General features: G+C 45.9%; 1 protein-coding gene across 2 annotated transcripts in view; it reads left to right on the top strand.

Annotated features, from left to right (window-relative positions):
• The window catches only part of Cpxm2 (carboxypeptidase X, M14 family member 2), a 105902-nt gene that overhangs the window by 74058 nt on the left and 16533 nt on the right, over positions 1–15311 (top strand). For both annotated transcript variants that reach the window (XM_060381253.1, XM_021654892.2), the window contains exons 7-8: positions 6286–6374; positions 13745–13868. In XM_060381253.1, the coding sequence (XP_060237236.1) occupies positions 6286–6374; positions 13745–13868 (213 nt within the window). The remainder of the gene's footprint in view (positions 1–6285; positions 6375–13744; positions 13869–15311) is intronic.

Raw genomic sequence — 15311 nt, 5'->3', positions numbered from 1 at the left:
TGCAGTCCCACATCCAGTCTGCTGTCATCTGAAGCCACCGGGGCTCATGCGGCTCAGGATATCCTTTGGCATAGATCTCGACCAGCATCTGCAGGGAGGCTCTGTCCCCTTTCCTCTAGTCCAGGACCTTTGCTTAGCACTCCTACATTTTCTTACTGTAAAGATTGGGGCATGGCTTCCCTCTGCGGGCAGGAATCCAGGTATTATTAGGAAAAGGCACAGGGCACCCTGTGCGAGTACCATGACGTAATTATCTCTGTTAGGTTATTCTTGATGGGCATCACAGAGATGGTTGAACTAGGAAACCTGGGTGGTTTTAAGTGTGGATTTAGTGTGGTTCTAGTTTCTACCTGACAAATATGTGGGTTCATTTTTAAAAGCCAAGTTTATTTATTTACTCATTTATTTTTTTTAATTTTGGTTTATTTTTTATTTTATTTATTTATTTATTTATTTATTTATTTATTTATTGAGACAGGGTTTCTCTGTGTAGCCTTGGCTGTGCTAGATTTGCTTTGTAGACTAGGCTGGCCTTGAACTCACAGTGACCCACCTGCCTCTGCCTCCTGAGTGCTGGTTAAAGTCGTGCGCCACCATGCCCAGCTGCCAAATTTGTTTTTTTTTTTAAGTTTGAATATAAATCTATATGCAGGTGTAGATAGATGATAGATAGATAATAGATGTGTATAAAAAGGAGGGTTGTACATACCCAGGAGGCACAGTCTTTTGCATTTTAATGTCTTAACAATAGCTATATGTGTAGTTCTGATGGCTTCTGGTATTACAGTGGTCAAAAGATTTGAGAGATTAAATAATGTTTTGGCATACTATTTTTTTTTGTTTTTGTTAAAGGGAAGAGGATATTTATTTTTAAACTTTTTAATTATTATTTTATTTTATTTACATTGGTGTTCTGCCTCCATGTATGCCTCTGTGAGGGTGTCAGACCTTCTGGAACTGGAATTGCAGACAGTTGTGAACTGCCACATGGGTGCTGGCATTTGAGCCTGGATCCTTTGAAAGAACAGCCAGTGCTCTTAACCTCTGAGTCATCTCTCCAGCCCCCAGGATATTTATTTTTTATGTCATAAGAAGGAAGGCGTGTTTCTTGCACATGCCTCTTTAGATCAGGTGACCAACTGGAACCAGACAGGATAGTCCTAGAAAAACCAGCACAGGTTGGCCACTTTGCTGTGTAGAATGTTACCAGGGCCACAGGGTCCCTGCATTTTTTTTTTTTATTTCAATGATTCAAAAAAAATTTAGAAGCTAGACATGGTAGCACCCGCCTGGGATCCCAGTACTCCAGACACTGTGGCAGGAGGATTACTATGGAATTAAAGCCAGCCTGGTCTACATAGTAAATTCTAGGACAGCCTGAGCTGTGGAAGGAAACTCTGTCTTAAATAAGCAGAACAGAAGGGCCCTTGGAGACAACTTATTTGGTCTAGAAAGAGGAATACCCTGAACATCAGGCTCAAGGATGTTAGGACAAAGGGGAATAGAAAGTCACTCTGAATAGAGCACAGGTGAATGGGTAAGACAGCCCCCACCCTAGGAAGGAGGAGCTGTGTGCGTGGGACCTTTGTCCTTTGTGGTTTTTAATGAAGAAAGTGTAAAATGGCCTTTTCTTGAGGTATGTGAGCCTAGGGTGTGACAGCAGAGAACCCTTCCGGGACTATCAAGGAAGAAGTTTGTGTGTGTGTGTGTGTGTGTGTGTGTGTGTGTGTGTGTGTGCGTGTGCATGAGTGCTCACATGCAGAATGTATGTATTCAGAGTAAGCCAGAGGAGGTTGCTGGGTGTGCTGTTCTGTCACATTCTGTTCCCAAGAGACAGGGTCTAGCTCAGGTCCTGGAGTGAGGTTGGAGGCAGGCAAGCCTCAATGACCCTATGGAGGAAATACTCAAGTTTAATATCATTTAGCTTGATCTTATCCATCAAGTAAGATTTGTTCTGTGTCTTAAAATCCCGGAAGGAATAATAACTAATTACTGTCACCTACAGCAGCGGCAACCGTACTTACTATTGCTGGTTTACTTGTTAGCCTTGTGGCCAATTTAAAGCCCCTGTTGTTGGTTCATCTTTAAATTTAGGAGTGGTCACAGGAAGCCTGTAGCTCTTTCTTGCTTCCCAGGGCCAATGTTGGTTCATTGGAATCAAACTATGGAAGGCCAGCACGTGAAGTCCTAAGCTGCTTGGAGATCTTCATCACAGAGCTTTAAACCTACCTTCTTCACAGCTTTCCGATTCCCTGTATCCTGGAGCCGGCCCTGCAGTGAAGTTCTGCAGGTGGCTGCCTTTGAGGCTTTGGCAGCTGCGTCAAAGAGATGATTCTTCTCTTTCTTGTCTTATCCTCTAGTAAGTCCTTTTCTCCTTTTAACTTCGGTTTGTCCCTTTCTCAGGACATAAACCAGATGTTCTCTTTAGAACAGGCCTCAAGGGAGTCCAACATGGGAGGCACCTGGTGACTACTTTCATAAAAGGGTCAATGACCTCTGACCATGCCATGAGTCTTGGGTATTGTAAAACTCATTGCCGCAGAGGAATGTGAATATTGACCTTCATTTGTCCCCAGTGGCACTGGGGCAGCAGGGGGCTACAGAGTCCTCCCTTTCTCTTTCGTCTTGCCTAGTATCCTCTTGAGACCACACGACAGAGACGGTGACTCAGACAGCTGAATTGGTAGGCTGGTATGTTGAGAACAGAAGGTTGGGCTAGGTTAATGAAGTGAGTAGGCTGGATGAAGGATTTTAGGTACTGTGCCTGGAGTTTTCTCTCTCTGTAGGTAAGGACTCCCCCAAGGAATCACTGGGTTTTAGTACAAAGGATCTTGAAAACTAACCACGTGGAAACAGGCAGGAAGCTGGCTTGCCAGAGCGCCATCTGTGATAATAACGGCACAGAGATGGAATCAGTCATTCAGGACTTGTGCTTCAAATGCCAGAAGTCCTACTCAGATTCACTTAAGGAGAAAGAATTTGGCTGAGAAGTGAAAATTTCAGGGGTGGGTGTGATGGGCTTGAGGCAGGGGTGGGGCTAACATCTCAGGGCCTTCTCTTGCAGTCAGGTCTGTCTCTGAGCCTCTTGCAGACTGACAGGTTGTCACTAGCATTCCAGTTCCTGCCATCTGAGCGACCCCAGAAGAAAGAGACGCTCCTACGGCTCTGATGTCACTGGAGTAATTAGGACCAGATCCTGGGCCCTGGCAGCCCTAAAAAGCTAGGCTCAGATACTTGCACTCACTACTCCTGTTAAAGAGACAAGCCATGGCGGAATTCGGAGAAAGGAAATTTAGGGTAGCCTCACTGGGGAAAAAACAGACAATGAGGTGCAATAAACCTCTACATCCATATTATGGGTCCTGACTTAGGTTTAAATAGAGGGTGGCAGTTATACATAACTCTGAGCATTTCTGGTCAAGATGCCACCTTGCCCGCCCGTCACCAACCCATCACTGTTTCAGCCTCTGCTATGAGGTGCTCAGAACTGGGAGGACAGCCCTTTCTCTGGCTGGCACTGGGCTTCAGCCTTGTCCCTTCCCTAGCATGAGATTCCTGGAGAGAGTTCAGTTCCTTGAGCATCTTTGCTGCAATGCCAAAGGGAAGGGCACAAGTTACTTCTTTTAGAAGAACTTGGCACCCAGTGAGGATGGCTGCACTGAGAGCATGGCTCTTGTCCCAGGATCATCTCTGAGCTAGCTACTGGCTGGGGCAAATGGGTTCATGGTCTGGACCTGAGTCACAGGCTTACACCAGGCATATAGGGCAAGACAGTTCCTCAGAACCATGTTAAATAGGTGCTGATGAGAGAAAGGGACTCTTCAGTAACATAAGGAAGCCAGGGATAGCAGTAGACAGCTGACAGGCTAACTGTGTTCTTGAGCTCAATTCGAAAAGACAAGTGAGGAAGTATTCATTAGACATGGAGACTCAGCATCATGAAAGATATTGGTATTTTGATCACACCCTGCATCTTGTCCTGGATCTTTTAACATAGTGACTAGTCTCCAGGAAGGAAGGATATTTCTTGATCAACAATTCTCTTGTACCTAGAACTCTGAGCTTTTTCTTCAATCTTGAAGGCATAACTGGTATTTTAAAACCAAAGGGGCTTTCAAATCCTTTGGAAAGACACCCCTGAGATAGTGGATAGTTCTCAGAAAATGGCATGTTGAAGTCAGTGTCAACCAATGGCAAAAACAAAACAAAAACAGTCGCTCTTTACCTTTGCTTTGGAATCCATGGACCTGGAAAGCTCTCTCCAGAGGCATGGGCAGCCTGTGTCCCAAGCAGACATTTGAGAAATGACTGGGGTCTTGGATAAGCCTAGATGGCTTTGACTTTCTTGCCTGGACAAAATGCCTATCTCCTTTCGGCAAGCTACTGCCTCCCTCAGCAGTTACTTGTTTCTGACGGTATTTCTAGATCTTTCATGAAGATTTAACAGTAGGTTTGGTGTTTGAGGCCTCATGTGACTCATAATTTTCTGTCTACGGCCTCAGTTTCCAAGGCTAAAGCCACTTGTCAGGGTGCCAGCAGGGATAGCTGATGTGGGTGTGTGAAGCTCGCCTTGCTGCCCCCTTTCTGCCTCTGTGATATAGTCATGGCTTAAAGCTTCTCACAGAGCCTGTAGAGTCAGCCAGACTTTTGTTATGATGTGGAATCTGCCTGGGCAGGGCTGAGGTAGCGCTATTAGGTAGCTGGTAGTCCTAGTCTGGGAACTTAGATGGCTCCTTGGTGATCCTGACATCCCAGGGCCCTTCTGCTACCCACATTGGCCCTGCTTCCAGAATGGGCCTTTGAGCCACTTGTGTGGAGCCTAAGCTGTTGTAGCTTTCCAAATCTCTGAGTGCTCTTCGCATGGGGTGGGAGCTCCATGCTGACCAAGACTTTGTGACTTAATCTTCCAGTGGGACATGTCAGCATGATGACCAGGGCCTGAGAACCTCTGACGTTCTTCCTCAGATGAGGACATAGATGTCAGGACAGATCTACGGTCCCTTCTTGTCAGTCATCTCCATGCTCTTCCTCCACCCTGCCATCTCTCTTCTGCATGGTCTTTACTTTGGGATAATATACACAACACAATAGGAATTGAAGAGAAAACTCAGGTTAAATGAAAAGGGGGTGCAGGCTGTGCTCCCTGAGCCAGAGCCCCTGTCTCCAGGGTTACCTCTGTTACCACACTGATCACATCCGTGAGGCTGCTGTGTCTGTAAGGTTTTCATCTCTGTGACAAAATACTTGTGTTAAACAACGACAAGGAGGAAAAATGGATTTTGGATCATAGTTCCAGGGTTTCTGGAACATGGTCCTTGGGTCCATTGACTGGGCCTGTGGCGAGACAGGACACCATGGCTGTGGGAACATGTGGTGGAGGAAGCTCTTCACATCAGAGTAGGCAGGAAGTAGAGAGAGAGTGAGGCAGACAGAGACTGGGAACCAGACAGAACCTTCAAAGGCACACCCTAATCTCTATAGCTAGGCCCTGCATACTAAATGTTATACTACACCTTGAAATATGTCACTAACTGGGGACATGAGTCTGTGAGGACATTTCATAGGAAAATTACAGCAGGTGCCTCTGATTCTAAATATCTTAGAAGGATGGTTTCCAGGTTCACTAGCCAGGAGATTTTGCTGTCATTGGGCTTCTGTGTCCTGCTGGTCACTGAGGTTATACTGGAACCAATTCCTTCATGGTCCAGTGGCCACCACAGCAAGAGGGCAGTGTTCCAGCATCCTTTGCCAGGAGAGAGATTTGTCACTGTGACTTCCTCTGTGCCAAAGAGCTTTGCCTCTGCTGGCGCAGTCAGAGCAACTGGGTGTTGTGCATGACTAGGAGTGGGCATGAGCTTCCTCATGTCTCCAAGGATGCGCTTATCCTTTTGAAGTTCATGACTGCTTGTTTCCCCCTGACAGCAGGCTAGGCACAATGCTATCTCTTCTGTTCTACCGTCTCTTCTACTGCTCACTGCATGCCAACAAAGAAGATAGCATTCTTTTCCTGCATACAGGTGAAAAAGTAAGGCACAGACTACTCAAGTGGCTTGTCCAAGGCCATGCAGCATTACGAAGAGATTTAAGTCCATACCTTGTCACTGTACATTCTTAATCACCAAACAGTTCCAACTCTCACATCCTCCCGGTGACCTGGTGCTCTTGCCTCTGAACCAATGTTAGAAGTTCAGCTCTCTGTCTGTCTCTCCTGTCATCACATAAACCAGGCTCCTAGCAGGGCTGTCCTAACTGTGAATGAATTCAAAACCATCTTTCTGTCCCTAGATCCTAATAACTATTATCACCGACGCAATGAGATGACCACCACTGATGACCTGGATTTTAAGCACCACAACTACAAGGAAATGCGCCAGGTAAGACCAGATGACTTTGCTAAAGAGCAACAGGGCAAGGGCCACTAAGGACCATGTGTGATTCCTCTGGGCAACCAAACGGGGCCTCCTTTGCTAGGAAATGGCTCAAGTGGGGCTCAAAGATAGACTTTTTTTGCTGAAGTTTTAGTTCCTAAAGGCTCTACCTATTTGAATTGGGTCACTGGTTGAAGATATTAATGAATGTGGACTTGAAGATGAGAGGGGAACCAGGCATGGTGGCTCACACCTTTAATCCCAGCACTCAGGGCGGCAGAGGCAGGCAGATCACTGTGAGTTCAAGGTCAGCCTGGTCTACAAAGGGAGTCCAGGACAGCCAAGGCTACACAGAGAAACCATGTCTTAAAAAATAAAAAGATTAGAGGGTGTTCATGGTAGAACAGGAAGATTTCCCATGAGTCTGCATGCTGTGTTATGCTATTGACTTCTATTAACATGTTCTGTCCTTCTAAGAGTCCAGAAGCATGGGACTGTGATTAAGTTCTCTTATTGACAGGGAAACTGAGTCACTGTGATACTATATACCACTATTACCCCGTAGCACAATATTCATCTTCTGATCCCAATCTTGGTTGTCTACTAGAGTGACCTGGAAATTTATAAAACCCCTACACATGAGCCACCTCAGACACAGTGAAGTTGAAACCTTAGCAGGAGTGTTCTACAGGTTGCCCTGTACTTCTGTGCAGCCAGGCCTCAGAACTTGTGACTGGCATTTTTGGGAATCTGAGTACTGGTAGCAGGAATTGGTGATCGGGTGTGACTTTCTCAGGTTGTCCCAGAGTCTCAGTAACTCAGAGCTGTGTCAGCCTGTGTGTGTTGGCTGCAGTACACGTATGAGAATGGCAAAAGAGCAGCACCTGCTCTTGGCTCACTGTCTCTGAAACCCGTTCCTTGTTTACACTCAGAATGTGTATTGCTATTGCATGCTTCCTAGGGAGACATAAGCAAATGTCTGTACACCTCAGATGGGGAACCACTGACAGAACATAGGTTTGGGGTCACCTACAGGAATGTAGGTGATGATAAAGTAGCCACTTGTAGCTAGAACAGAATTATATTCAGCTGACAGGAGGGACAGGAGGGAATGGCTGGGCCATCCAATGGCCCTTCTCCTTCCTTCTATGAGGGAGGGCAACCGGCAATGGGTTGAATCTTGAGGGTCTCTTACAAGTAGTCACAGCTGTTGTGTAGAAGATGATAGTGACCGGTGTGCCCAGAGGACAGTGTTCCAAGACAATGTGCTAGAACGCGTGAGAAGGCATTGGTAAACAAAAGATCCTTAGCTGGTCAAGACTTTCCTTGAAGACAAGAACAGGCAGAAATAACCTCAGGATTATACTGGCAAGTAAGGACTCACCAAAGGCTAGTTAATGCAGCTCAGAGGGAGGGCTTGCGGGCTTAGGGAAGGAGCTAGCTCCCGGGATGAAGGCAGGAGATGTTTCTGAGATCAGAGTCATTAAGCTGAGGTTTAGTTCCATGGAATGCACATGCTTGGCTTGTCTCGCTGTCATTTAACTTGAGTTACGCATAGCTTCCAGACACCTGTCAGCACAGACATAGCGGTGGGATGTGCTAAAGAACTCCTCTTACTGTCTTGCTCTTCAGAGACAGAGCTAATGTGCTTGGACTTGAGGTTTGTGACTCATGCCTGCTGCTCCACTTTCGAAGGGTATTTTTGTGGCTCTGCCCACCATCCTGTCTTCGGGAGCTCTGTCAGGTTAACCCAGCCTTGCTTGATGGATATCCTCAGGCATCTCTTCAAGCCCAGAAATGGGACAAATATCAATTCAGTTGGCACCATGAATTTCATGTATATATAACCTGAACTGACTGCTCCGAGTCGCTCACTGCTGAGACCTTGCAGCAGCTATCCCACGTGCATACCTGTGGTCATCTGGGGAGGGCTGGGAGTACGGACTTTATCCAGGAGGTGGCTATGGTGATCACCACTCAGAGATGCCAGAGCTAACAGGATTCAGGGTCACCAGTACAGCCACGTTGAGGCCCTCTCTTAAGTCTTATTGCCCCAAAGCAGTGAGCTGAAAATTGTCCAGGGAGTGTTGCTCAGTTCTGGCTGAGTACTCAGGCAGAAGCCATTGCCATGTAGATTGTTGGTTCTTGGGGTTGGATTAGAAGACAGAATTGCTGGCCCTTTCCCTCTGTGGAGTCTTCTAGGTGGCTATAGAAACATTCCTACCTCAGGAAAAATAGTTGGCTACTGAAAGAGACATTTATAGCCAACAATAAAATGAGAAGCAGCAATGAGAAGGAATCAAAACAAGAATAGATGCTCATCTCACTGCTGTCAGAGGACAGCAGGGAGAATGTGTGTGGCTCCCATGCAGCATATGACTTCACTGCACTGAGTTACATGGCTCTTGTTCCAGGTAGAGGGAGGGGGCAAGATGTGGGGAAGGCAGAGAAGGTGAAGACTATCCCAGCATCCATACTTTGAGGCAGGGAGAATTGTGCCAAGAGAACATTGGAGTCTTTCCTAGTATATATATATATATATATATATATATATATATATATATATATATATATATATATATGTTTATAACTCCCTGGTTACTTGTTTAAATATGCATTTCTCACTGCCTTCATTTGGAATGATGGGGGCAATATTCCTATCATTTATTGTAAGTCTATAATATGAAATGTAACATACATATGCTTAATGTCATCATTATAGTCACAAATGGAATAAGGACAGGTGGGTTTGCTTGCTCATAGTTTGGAGAAGCTTTGGATAGAGCTGGGATCAGTTGATATCTGGATTGTTGGCAGACGTTAGCAGACAGGGAGGGAAGAAGACGGATGGTCTCTGTCTAAACAAAGAGGCCAGCAAGAATAAAGGGGTAGTGGTAGGAATATTGGGTGGGTGCTGGGAAAGAAGACAGGTCCAGTGAGCTGTGTTCCTTCCCTATGTGGAGTGAAGGCTGGTGAGCCCTGCCACAGCTCCTAGGAAAGGAACTTTTGAGATAGGGCAGGGATAAATGGAGAGGCATTTCTGCAGTAGGTATTTGACCTGAGCTCTCTGTTAGAGCATATTTGAGGTAGGGTGTGGCATGCTCTCATTGGTGAATGGCTTGCCTTTCCCAGGTAGGAAAGATGTTGGTTTCCCAAGAAAGCATACTTTGTCTTTGATTTGAGATGTGATAGAGCTGGACCCCAGGTGTTCAGGAGGTAGATACAGATTGGCTGCTATTTAGTATGATGAAGGCAGATAACAGTTAAGGGGTAAGACAGAAGTTGGAGGGCAGCTGGCTGGCAGTACTGATGTAGGGGTGGTTGAGGATGGCCAGGAATGTTGGGCTATGGGGGAAGTTAGCTGAGCCTGCCAATATGCTCTGTGGTCAGCCTGAGCACGAGGACAGGATGGTGATGGCAGGAAGCCAGGGCAAGGAGTCCAGATAACCAAATTTCTGACCTATGGATGCCCTTCACTGTGGTTTCCTCCCTCTTCCTTCCTTTGAGAATTTCTTTTTCATTGGATTAGAGGTAGTCTCTGAAGAAAGATGATGGAAGAAAACTTTTTATCTGGTGCTTTAAACAATTCTTTTAGAAACACTTCCAATCTCTAGACAAGCATTTTTATATCAACAGAGAACCCCAGGTCTAAAGAATTCTCCATAGACTCACTGTACTGGTGAGTCAGCAATTTTCATATCTTTCTTGTCTTGGGCTTTTCACAGATTAATGGAAGTCCAGAGAGTGAGTAATTTCTGAACCCTAAAAGTTGCTTTTTTGTAGTTCTTGATGTTGGTAACCTAGAATCGAGGCATCAGCTAATTCTGTATCTAGTGAGGGCCACTCTCTACTTCCAATATGGCGCCTTGTTGTTTCTGGGTCATCATGTGAAAGGTGGAAAGGCAAAATGGCCTACCTAGTTTCCTCTAGTTCCTTCACAGAGTTACTCATTTCACTGATGAGGGCAGAACCTATGTGACTTAATCACCCCCTAGAAAAGTCCCCGCCCCTACCTATCATGGAATTGAGTGCTGGGTTCCACCTTGTGGACTTGGAAAACACACATACTCAAGCTACATAGGCAGGTTTCTATCCTGCCATGCTTGAACTCCTGTTCACAGATTCTGTGATTAGAACACAGTTCTGCCTTTGCCCCATGTCTCCCAGAGTTGGTTCCCTAGCATCCCCTCCTCCCCCTGCTGTCTCCAATGCTGACACAGGGGCTGCTGAGTGAACGCATTGTGGCTTAGCAGCTTTCCCCCTGCTCTGAAGCATTTGGAAGCCTCCCAATTTTTAATGACTGTGCCAAAGTAGGAAACATGCTACAACAAGTGTCATCATGTGTATAATTTTAGCATTTTTCATGAACACTTTCCTTCAGATGTATTACCGAAAAATTGGATTACTAGAAAAGCATCTCATTATTTTATCTTCTTCAGCAAAGGAGGGAAAGAGGGGAGCCCACACTTCATTGGCTACTAGGATGGTGATGTATTTTCCTATTTCAGAGGTGAACGAGTCAAGCGACACCCCATTATTCTCTACTGTGTCACTTCCCCTCCCCCTCCAAGGAGCTGTTTCAATGTTCTTTTCTTCTTTTCTTAGTTGCTTTCCCCTCCATTATATCAAATTTTAACAGCTCAACCAGTGGGGTTGAGCTTTGAGGAGTCAAATGCACCATGATATACAAGGTGTTTCAGACCCACAGAACCAGTTTAGTCACCGCGTTGAAGATATATGCTTTGGGTCTTGAGGAAACCCTACCTCTCACTCTGTTCACCATCAGGACCTACGCACTTACCACAAAGACCTTATTCCTGATTGGTTTCTGTTGCCGTGGTAAATGTCATGGCCATAAGCAACTTGGAGAGGGAACATTGAGAGAAGTCAGGGCAAGACCCTGGAGGCAGGAAATAGAGCAGAAGCTAGGGAGGAGCGGTGCTTACTGGCTTGTTTCTCCTGGCTTGCTCAGCTATCTTATAATCCCCAGGATCTTCTGCCTAGGGATACCCAGGCCCTCCTACATAAACTAGAACTCAAGAAAAGGGCCTCACATATGTCTCCACGGATCAATCCGAGGGAGGTATATCCAAGCTGCCAATCAAGATTAACCATCGCTGACTGGGATACCATAAAAAGAATGCCTAACTCTTTTCAGAACCAAGTAATTATATTTTCTCACAAGAAGGAGTTGTGTTTACGTAAAGGGATTTCTCCCTGATGATGCTCAGGGTAAGCTGATTTTGGTCCAACAGTCCAGTGACACACAGTATATTTAAATAGCACCAATCATTGCAGAGAAAGCAGGGTTGGGATAAAATACTGCAATGGAGGACAGCGTACAATGAAGAACGTGGATTCTAAAGACTCATAGCCCAAGTGGCTTCTTGTATCCATTGCCAAATGTGCACCCAGGGGAAGATGATATTAGTCTTCCTCTGGTGAGTAGGCTGTGATCTTTAGTGCTGGCTGCGCTAAAGATAGAGAGTAACAGAAAAGGGCAGCCAGGTCTGCACTTGATGCTTATATCTGTTGCCAAGTAGCGATGAACTACCTAGATCTTCTTCCTGAAGGCTAATCTGTAGTCTGAACTCGAGACAGTGGCTTACTTGCCAATCAGGACCTGCTGGGATCCTTGCCTGCATGTGACTGCATTGGGAGGAGTCCAGTCTATAGGACCTTGAGGCAAGTGTGCTGTGGCCATCTTTCATAGGGGCACATGCAGTTCCAACTTGTATTTCAGAGTGGCCGTGCCCTTCTAATGGGTACTGCCTGCTCACCACCCTTGTATGTTCTTCCTCTGCTCTGCCAGCGCCTGAGCGTTCCTTCTGTTCTTAACACATGGCCCCAAACTCTCCATCTTCACCCTCTGTATGGTGCCTGGTGGAGAGTGGGATCCTCAGTAAATATAGAGAGAAAACAGTGTTCTTTAATCCCGGGTGTGATGCCCTGGGGATTGCAAAGCACCTTTCACCCAACATATAGTGCTCACAGTGGTCAGGAATGTGAAGCAAGGCAACCCTTGGAGGAGGATGTCTCTGGTTCTCCACCCCCGCCCCCGAAGCTGAGTTTCCCACTAGGGCCCTCACTACCTTCCCTGATAGCTCACATCATTCTCACACACCAAAGCTGTCTTAAAATCTCAACCACCGCATGTGGGTTCATTCCCCGCTGCACCTGCATTGCTCACCACTTGGCCCCATGAAGTTTGTGTCCATGGCCACCAAATGCCATCCTTACATAGCATGCATGGACTGGGTCATCCTATGCCTTCTTCCCACTGCGCTGCCAGCTCCAGAAGGGCAGGGGCACCTTCTTCAGGTGGGTAGTGATTATGAAGAACTTAATATCCAATACTCCAGTTTTGCACAGTTTGATCTCCAAAGAGACTGGTTCAGAAAGGAGGAAATCACAGTAAGAAAGTCATGACCACAACCATGAAGGTGCTGACTGCAGCCAAGGAGGTGGTGACAACCTGGGGGAGGGTGATAATCACATGTCACATGTCATGTCTGAGAGAGGTGAAAATCCCAACCCAGGAAGATGCCTTACTCTAGTGAAACTGTTGGAACAGAGATGCCATCAAGTAGCTGATGAGTAGACAACAGAGGCATTCTATTTGCAGTTCTAGAGACTAAACACCCAAACTCAAGTTGCTGGCAGATGTAGTAGCCGTTGAGGCTCATCCACTAGTTCATATGTCTATGTGGCCTTTCCACAGCTGCACACATATGGAGAACACAAATCCTTTGTCTCTTTTAAAGGGTTCTATTCCTGCTTACAAAGCCTCTGCCATGTGACATAATTACCATCCAATGCTTCACTTGTTTTTATAAGGAATATTTTATTACATTTATCTATTAGGCGTCTTGGGATATGAGCATGTGTATGAATCTGTGTGCATGCTTCAATCAGAGGACTCCTTGTGGGAATTGGTTTTCTCCTGCTAGTATGCGTGTTCCAGGGATGGAACTCAGGCCATCAGGTTTTCAGCAAGTGTCTTTACCATCTTGCTTCCCCTTTAAATACTGTTGCCTTGATTAGATTTCAGCTGAGGGACACAGACTTTCAGTCTGTAGCAAGAGGCTATAACCATAATAATCAAATATGCTGACAGTACAGGGCCAGGGTGGGCAATGGTCAAGAGCTTCTTCTTAGAGGAAATGGCTCTAAGGATATGTCCTGGCTGGAAAGGTGGGTATTATCCTGAGAAACAGGGGACAAGAGTGTTCTAGACAGAGGCATAGCAATGGAATTGTGGGGAGGAGAGGAGCGCTGGGCTAGGAGGCTGTGGAGATAGCTTTCTTTTGGGGAGCACTACTTTCTTATTATACAGCCATCATGACTCAAAACTTTTCATTTACTTTGTCTTTCAGTTGATGAAGGTTGTGAATGAAATGTGCCCCAACATCACCAGAATTTACAACATTGGCAAAAGCCACCAGGGCCTGAAGTTGTATGCTGTAGAGATCTCTGACCATCCCGGGGAACATGAAGTCGGTGAGAAAGAGTTCTGTCTTGGTTTGTTTTCTGCTGCTGTAACAAATACCATAAGCAAAAGCAGCATTGAAAGAAAGGGTCTGTTTCCACTCTCAGGTCATAAGCTCACCATCAAGGGAAACCAGGGAAAGAAATCAAATGGGAGTTGAAGGCAGGAGCTAAAACAGAAGAATTCTGATGATTGCCTTTCTCAGCTTTTTTTTGAATACAGCCCAGCACCACCTGCATAGGGAATGGTATGCCCACAGTGGGCTGGACACTTCTATGTCAAGCACAATTAAGAAAATAAGTTCACAGACATGGCCACAGGCCAGTTTGATGGTGTTATTTCTTCAGCAGTGGTTCCTTCTTCCCAGGTGACCCTAGGTTTGTGTCTGGTTGATAGCTGATGATAACTGTGTCAGCTCCCCACCCAAGAAGATGGTACCCCATCTTCAGTAGCTTTTTGCCTAACTTGAAGCCTCTCCACACACCCCATATGACAGTGTTCATGATTCCAGGGGTGAGCCACACCAGGCCACAATCATTTCATGCAGACAAGTGGATTTCAGTTCTGTGCCCCTCATATCTCAGAAGAGCTATGAAGCTCTCTGAGTTTGAAGGCCTCTCCTTTGCTGCACAGGGACCACATTCAATTGTGCTCTCTGCTTCTGAGGCCAATCATGAGACAAGGAGAAAATGGCTGGATGAAAGGCATATTCTTCTTCCAGGAGAACATTCTAGACTCTCTAGACTTTCGTGAATGACTGAAATTACAGGGGGTCCCCCGTCTTTTGAAAAACGTATTGTCTTTAAATGCTGCCTGCCCTTAGTTAATTTCTATTCAGTCATCACTACTCCAAGTTTCCTGTGGATTAGGTGACCTCTGGTTTTCCTGTTGGAAGACTGACCAAGCTCTCAAAATCCACTGAAAGTTCGGTGCAAAGATAGGTCAGACTTGTTCAGCTTTATCGTTCTGCCACATCTCATGGCTCAGGGGTTCTTCTTAGGAGTTTCTTTTAAGGGCCAAAGGCCTTACCTGTGGATAAAATTATGTTTTCTCACACACAGTGGCCTGCGTGGGCATTGTGATGAGCCATGCCCAGCAGGGTAGCCTGAGTCTGTTCAGCTGCTGTAACAAAATAGCCTTTACTAACAACAGGAATTTATTTCTCATAATTGTGGAGCCTGGGAAGTTCAAGATCAAGACGGCAGCACACCTGGAGTCTGGCAAGGGCCTGTTTTCTGCTCCACCCTCGCGTGATACGAGGCGGCGGAAGGCTACATTCTCATAAACCATTCTACAATTACACTAATCCTTCACCCCCCCCCCAAGGCCCCACCTCTTCATACTATCCTAGACTCTTGACTTGAACATGAATTTTAGACACACACACACACAAATCCATAGCACCGCTCAGTAGGAAGGTAAGTTTTGTAGGAGAGAGAATATTCAACCATTAA

Source organism: Meriones unguiculatus, chromosome 1 (assembly GCF_030254825.1).
Source record: "Meriones unguiculatus strain TT.TT164.6M chromosome 1, Bangor_MerUng_6.1, whole genome shotgun sequence".
Classification (NCBI taxonomy): domain Eukaryota; kingdom Metazoa; phylum Chordata; class Mammalia; order Rodentia; family Muridae; genus Meriones; species Meriones unguiculatus.
Note: the sequence above shows the minus strand (reverse complement) of the source record. Positions and strands in the feature narration are given on the sequence as shown.